This window comes from Oratosquilla oratoria, chromosome 32 (assembly GCF_046742065.1).
Source record: "Oratosquilla oratoria isolate Oo_2021 chromosome 32, ASM4674206v1, whole genome shotgun sequence".
Classification (NCBI taxonomy): domain Eukaryota; kingdom Metazoa; phylum Arthropoda; class Malacostraca; order Stomatopoda; family Squillidae; genus Oratosquilla; species Oratosquilla oratoria.
The window spans coordinates 41,063,393-41,070,741 of NC_134808.1; the positions used below are offsets into that span (position 1 = coordinate 41,063,393).

At 40.8% G+C, this 7,349-nt stretch overlaps 1 protein-coding gene across 1 annotated transcript in view; it reads left to right on the forward strand.

The window, feature by feature from the left end:
* Window positions 1–188, forward strand: part of LOC143017585 (serine/threonine-protein kinase pim-2-like) — a 345-nt gene extending 157 nt beyond the window's left edge. The window contains exon 1 of the mRNA XM_076172372.1: window positions 1–188. This exon is cut by the window's left edge and continues 157 nt beyond it. Coding sequence (XP_076028487.1) covers window positions 1–188 — 188 coding nt within the window.
* Window positions 189–7,349: the final 7,161 nt, after the last annotated feature.

Consider the following 7,349-nt stretch of genomic DNA (forward strand, 5'->3'; position numbering starts at 1 on the left):
CCCTGGAAGTCGCCCTCATGAAAGCTGTTCAGCATATCCCTGAGGTGGTCAAGCTCCTCGAGTTCTTCATCGAACGACGCCACGTCTTCATCGTCATGGAGCTGATCCCGGGCGCAGTGGATCTCCGCGACTACACCTCGAAGAACGGGGAGCTCAAAATGAAAGACGTCAAAGACGTCTTCTCGTAGGTTCTGACAGCCGTCATAGCCTGTCACAAAGCCGGAGTCTGCCATCAAGATATCAATATGGCTAACATTCTCGTCGTCAGGAATGAAGGAACCCGAAAAATGACCGCAAAGCTTGCGGATTTCGGTATGGGCACCTTCATCAAAGACTCTTCGACTCCTGCCGATCGCCATGAAAAATCGGCTGTATGGAGTCTTGGATTGTTATTATTCCGTCTCGCCTGTAGGAAATACCCAAACGACGGAGGCAAATGGGAAGTCAAGTTCCCCAAGGGCGTCCCAAAGACCTGCCAGAACCTCGTCAGAAAGTGCCTTAATAGCGAATCGAAGAGACGGCTTCACCTGAGAGGCATCGAATCTCACCCCTGGATGAAAGTCAACAGAGCTAAAGGGGTCAAGAGACTTTGAAAACTCCGTCCTAATACCTTCTACGGTGTCACGAATCTAGGCTCTCTGTTTGAGTTGATACATCGAATCGAGACTTAGGATTCGAGTAGTTCCTTCAATCCAGAATATTAGATTCAAAACGTAGCCTCGTTTTGGATATTCTTTCTCTTCGCGGGGATAAAGAAAAGCAATGGAAAAAAGCAACGGGAATACATTTTCTAGCACAGTATAAAAGTATAAATATATATATATCTCTTACCAATGTTGAGCAAGAACAGAGTGCGGCGCAGGAACGGGGGTGGGGGTAAGGCCCACTGCTCCCCTTCTTATATACACAGACCGCACGACACCAGCGTCATAGCACAGGTGCCAACATGTACTTAATTAATTGATCCTATTTCTATTTACCCAACTCCACACTTCCACCATTTCCTTTATTCTTGTGTGGAGAGGGCTCACAAAATAATTTCTACCTGATACCTTAATTCTACAATGTAATGTGACCAAAGATATGTTGGCTCTACGTCGCCGCCTGGTTTTTGCGTGCATGCCCCTTGACCTGATATCGGCGAGGTCACCGATTTTGTACTCCTCCGCTGGCACATTCGCGCGCACTTCTTCTCCATAGAGTCCCTGCGCACAAAGGGGCTCATTGTTTCTTTTGGATCCGGGCTCCTTCGCTACAACATATTGTCATGGTCGGGGTATCGTGAACATGGCCATGACAACGGGTTCTGCGAAAGCTCAGAACCTTGGGCTGAAGTTTCAGCCATTCTTCTTCCTTTCCCTGGATCTTCCCTCAAGTCATATTCAGGAAAGATAATACTTGCAGCTTTCCCTCAGCTGAATAAAATTGCCAATAGTGGACTAAGATACAGGATGTATGTATATGTATATATGTATATGTATATATATATATATATATATATATATATATATATATATATATGTATATATATATATATATGTGTGTATATATATATGTATATATATATACATAAATATATGTATACATATATATATATGTATATGTACATATACATATATATATATATATATATATATATATATATATATATATATATATATATATATGTGTGTGTGTGTGTGTGTGTGTGTGTGTGTGTGTGTGTGTGTGTGTGTGTGTGCATGAGAGAGAGAGAGAGAGAGAGAGAGAGAGAGAGAGAGAGAGAGAGAGAGAGAGAGAGAGAGAGAGAGAGAGAGAGAGAGAGAGAGAGAGAGAGAGAGAGTGTACATCAAAGGGTGAAGGGTCATTGATAAAGCTAATGAAGTGAGGTGTTCTCCAACATTTATCGAGTTTGTCCCAATTTTTTCGAAATCATAAAGTGGAACTCGTGTCATGATGTAGTCCAGGCAGGATGTCCTTAGGCGACGTACACTCGTGGGCAAAAGTCTCGAAACATGCTGAGGGTTTTATTATGATCACCGTTACCGTTACCGTTACTATCACCGTTACCGTTACATTTACCGTTACACTTAATCTTGCCGTTACAGTTACTTTTACCTTTATAGTTATCCTTACCGTTACAGTTTAGGTACCGTTACAATTACAATTAACGTTAATGTTATAATTGGAGTTCCTGTTCCCGTTACAGGTACCACATTTACAGTTCCCGTTACGGTTACTTTTACCGATACTGATATCCAATATCACTTCCCGATACCATTATCCAATACCGTTAACGATTCTGTTACCGAAGTGGTTACCGACACCGTTGCCGTTACCGTTATCGTCCTTGACATCAACGACCATGGAGTGTCATCATCTATTTTTTTTTTTTTTCTTGAACTCTTTCCAAAATTTATTGCAAGCTCTATATATACCTCTACCTCTCCCCCTTCCTCCCCCTCTTCCCTCCCCCCCCCCTTCCCCTCTCCCCCCCCCCTCTCCCCTCCCTCCCCTCCTCTCTCCCCCTTTCCCTCTTCCTCTCTCTCCTTCTTCCCTCTCCCCCTTTCTCTTCCTCCCACCCTCTCTCTCTCTCTCTCTCTCTCTCTCTCTCTCTCTCTGACATCCTTTACACAATCTAATACGAGGCAATTCGACACCAATATACATGATCCCTGAAACAATGTTTCTATCCCTCTTAAGTCTCTCAGTTATATCTCGCAACTGTTTCTGCTCATTTCGCAACAATTCAGAAACAATATTTTATTTTCGAATTTCTCCTCTATCCAGAAATAATTTTGCTGCATAATCCTTCAAAGAATGTGGATGTGGTTGGAAATTTGTTCCAATTTTACATTCCCCTAAGAATTCTTAATATCGTCCTTACGATCTTGACAATACAAACAATACACGCCAAAGAGGACAGCCAATAATATCAGTCATGTGTGTGTGTTTGTGCTTAGTTGTGTGTGTATGTGTGTGATTCATCTAGGTCTTTGGATCACGGGTTGGACTCGAGATCGACATCTATTTCCCTCCCCGAGGAGAGCTCAGAGCTCGTATGACCGATCTATGGGAAATGCTGTGACCTTACACGCACACACACCCCCAACTCCCCGCCCACGAGAGTTGGAGTTACGACTCGAAGCGCAGGGATACTGAAATTATTTCAGCCGTGGGCAGGATTCGAATCCGAACCGCCGTAGTGACAGAAGGAGACTCAACCAACAGCGCCACCGAGTCGTGTGTGTGTGTGTGTGTGTGTGTGTGTGTGTGTGTGTGTGTGTGTGTGTGTGTGTGTGTGTGTGTGTGTGTGTGTGTGAGAGAGAGAGAGAGAGAGAGAGAGAGAGAGAGAGAGAGAGAGAGAGAGAGAGAGAGAGAGAGAGAGAGAGAAAAGAGATAGAGGGACAGAGAGAGTTTATGTATGTAATTTTCTGTGTGTTTGTGTGCATGTGTATGCATTTGTGTATATGTATACATATGTGTATCCATATGCTCTTGCGTCTGCATATGTGCATGCATATGTTTACTTACATCTGTATGTGCATGTATACGTGTATGTATATATATATATATATATATAGAACAATGTGTATTTATAGTAAAGAAGTGAGGTAGCATGAGGTTACATGGGCCTTGTTGATTTTTGTCCACCGTTAATGTTGATGGTAAATTTTATTTATGGCAAAAGAACCATGGGAAATGTTATAATTTGGGAAATTATTTATTAAGGAGGATTCTACTATTTTTCTTCTGAAACTACATTTGTATTTATAAATTATTTCAGCATCGTCCCAATTTATATATATATATATATGTATATATATATATATATATATATATATATATATATATATATGTATATATGTATGTATATAATGTATATATATATACTATATGTACATATATATATATATATATATATATATATGTATACATGTATGTATACCTGTACGTACTCTACTTATGCGTGTACATTTATATGCATACATATGCAAATGTATGTACACTCGTGTACTTACGTATGCATATGTGCATGCATTTGCATGAACGTGATTGGGCAAGCACGCGAAAAGCATCAGCCAATAGGAAACGCGTGTTTCGCAAGACAAAAGTCTGTGACCTTAATCGAGCAACTTTACTCTTTTAACTCATCAAGATAATTCCTTCGAATGGATTCAAACCCATTAGCCCGTATTTTGGTTTTCTTGTGAATAAATCAGAATGCAATGAAAAACAAAAGAGGAAGAATGATTAAAGGTGACCTTTTGGTGTATAGCGATGCTGGATGGATAAAAATGAGGATTAAGGTATAATTGTGATAATATTTTGGTAAATTGATGTATTTGCCAATGATTTCTTTCTTATTAATTAATTAATTTATATATCTGTTGATTTGTTTATATATTATTTGTTTCTATCTATTTGTCTATTTGTGTATCTAGTTATATATATATTTATTCATTTACCTAATTATTCATTCATTTATTCGATCATTCATTTATTTATAAATTCATTTTTATGTTTATTGATTAATTCATTTCTTGTATATCTATTTATCTATTTGTTTACTTATCTATTTATTTATTTATTCGTTTATTCATTTATTTGTTTGTTTATCGATGTGTGTGTGATTTTAATGTGATAAAGTTTTTAGATGGAATCACCAATCATAATTTAGTTATTAATTTATTTATATATTTGTTAATTAATTAATTTATTTGCATGGTTATTCATATATTCATTTATTTATAAATTCATTTATTTATTTATTTATGTGTGTGTGATTTGAAAGGGATAGTTTTTTATATGGAGTCACCAATCATAATAAATGCTTCGCGACTCGGATCAGTAGGGGTATCACTAAAGCAGCCCATACACGATCAATTATATTGCGCAATTTCATTGTCAATACTCTGAATTGACAATTAAATTGACCGTGTATGGGCGATACATCGCCCATACACGGTCAATTTAATTGTATATGGGCGATATATCGCCCATACACGGTCAATTTAATTGTCAATTCAGAGTATTGACAATGAAATTGCGCAATATAATTGATCGTGTATGGGCCGCTTTAAGCCCATACGGGGATCGAACATGACCGTCTTATCCAATCATTAAACATTCCATTTTCTCTAACATCAACACTATTCATCTTGAAACAAAAACTAAGCCCCAAGTCATCTATCTACATGTTTATTCTGTCTGACAATACACAATTTCCATCAACGTATGTCAAAAAAAGAATAAAAAATCCAGTGATGCCTAGAAATCATAAGTATTCATCTACATGATGAAGGTGGAAAAAGAAGTCACGGGTCTAGTTCCGAGTTTTTGAGTTTATTCCTAACCGGTTTCGCGCTATGCTTCTTCCTTCCATTGAAGAAGCATATAGCGAAACCGGTCAGGAATAAACTAAAAAAAACTCGGAACTAGACCCGTGACTTCTTTTTCCACCTACATCAACTTGTCACAATGTCCCAGCATCCATCTACATGTTTATTTTGGTTAAACGTAGACGACTTCAATCGACGTATGTCAAAAAAAAAAAAAAAAAAATCCAGTTAGGCCTAGAGGTCATAAGTATCCATGTACATGTTTATTCTGGTTAAGAATACACGATTTCATTCGACATATGTAAAAAAAAAAAATATCTAGTGAGGCCTAGACTGCTGATTTGCATATATCAGGGCAGTAAATTCCAATCAAGGGAAAACTTTGAGCTCCGTCCGAATTCTTGAATGTCAGCAAAACGAGAATCTTCGTCGAAAATGAAAATCTGGATCCTCGTTAGATAAACGGTCGGACGGAGACACAATGGGCCTTCGAGTTGTCCTCCTCCTCCTCCTCCTCCTCCTCCTCCTCCTCCCTCCTCCTACCTTCTCTTCCTCCCCACTCCACCCTTCTCCTCCTACAACTCCTACTCCTCATCCTCTTCCTCCCTTCTCCTCCTCCCCTCTCCACCCTTCTCCTCCTACTACTACTGCTCCTCCTCCTCGTCCTCCCTTCTCCACCCTTCTCCTCCTACTACTCCTACTCCTACTCCTCCTCGTCCCTCCTCCTCCCTCCTCTTCCCTTCTCCTCCTACTACTACTGCTCCTCCTCCTCCTCGTCCCTCCTCCTCCCTCCCATCTCCATCCTTCTCCTCCTACTACTACTGCTCCTCCTCCTCCTCCTCCCTTCTCCACCTTTCTCCTCCTACTACTCCTACTCCTACTCGTCCCTCCTCCTCCCTCCTCTTCCCTTCTCCTCCTCCCCTCTCCACCCTTCTCCTCCTACTACAACTGCTGCTCCTCCTCCTCCTCCTCCCTTCTCCTCTCCATCCTTCTCCTCCTACTACTACTGCTCCTCCTCCTCCTCCTCCCTTCTCCACCTTTCTCCTCCTACTACTCCTACTCCTACTCCTCCTCGTCCTTCCTCTTCCCTTCTCCTCCTACTGCTACTCCAACTCCTACTGCTACCGCTCCTCCTCCTCCTCCTCCTCCTCCCCTTTCCTCCCCACTCCTTCCCAACATCTCTGCACTCCTACCCATTCCTCCCTACTCCCTCTCTTCCCTTCTCCTCCCATCTCCACCCTTCTCCTCCTCCTCCTCTCCTCTCCTCCCCACTCCTCCCAACTTTTCTCCACTCCTCCCCATTCCTCCCTACTCCCTCCTCCTCCATCTCCCCATTTCTCTGTACTCCTCCATACTCCTCCCTACTCCCTCATACTCCTTCCTACTCCCTCTTCCTCCATCCTATTCCCTCATTCCCCTTCCTCCCTCCTCCACCACATCCCCCTCCTTCTCCACCACATCCTCCTCCTCCTCTTCTTCTTCTTCGGAGGTCATTCTTGGAATATCTGGGCCATAACTTTACTTCAACGGAAGTTTCGTCCGCAAACCACTTCCGGTTGTTCCAGGATTGAGGTCATCTGGTGTCCTACTTTGAATAATTTCCACTCAAAGTTGAAACTGACCACTTTTGTCTTCAACTTCCACTCCGCTCTCTCTCTCTCTCTCTCTCTCTTTTTTTTTTTTTTTTTTCACCAACTCACCATCCCATTTGTTTATTTTACAGGATGACAACAAAACAGAGTCACATAAAGGCAGTGGTTCTTAATCATTTACCTTTTTCAGTGCCCTTAGTACCCCTTAATATCTCAGGAAATGTTCTCGTACCTCCATCCAATACAAATACAATGCAAACATATGAAAAGGATTAATGATACAAACTTTGCTTTGCTTTCTCATTGTAAATGTACAGTACCGTCTCGTACCCCCCTTGGGCTAGAGGTAACCCAATTTAAGAACCACTTCTTTAAGATCAATGCAAAAAAATAAAAATAAAATAAATAGATAAATAAATAAATAAAATATAAAATA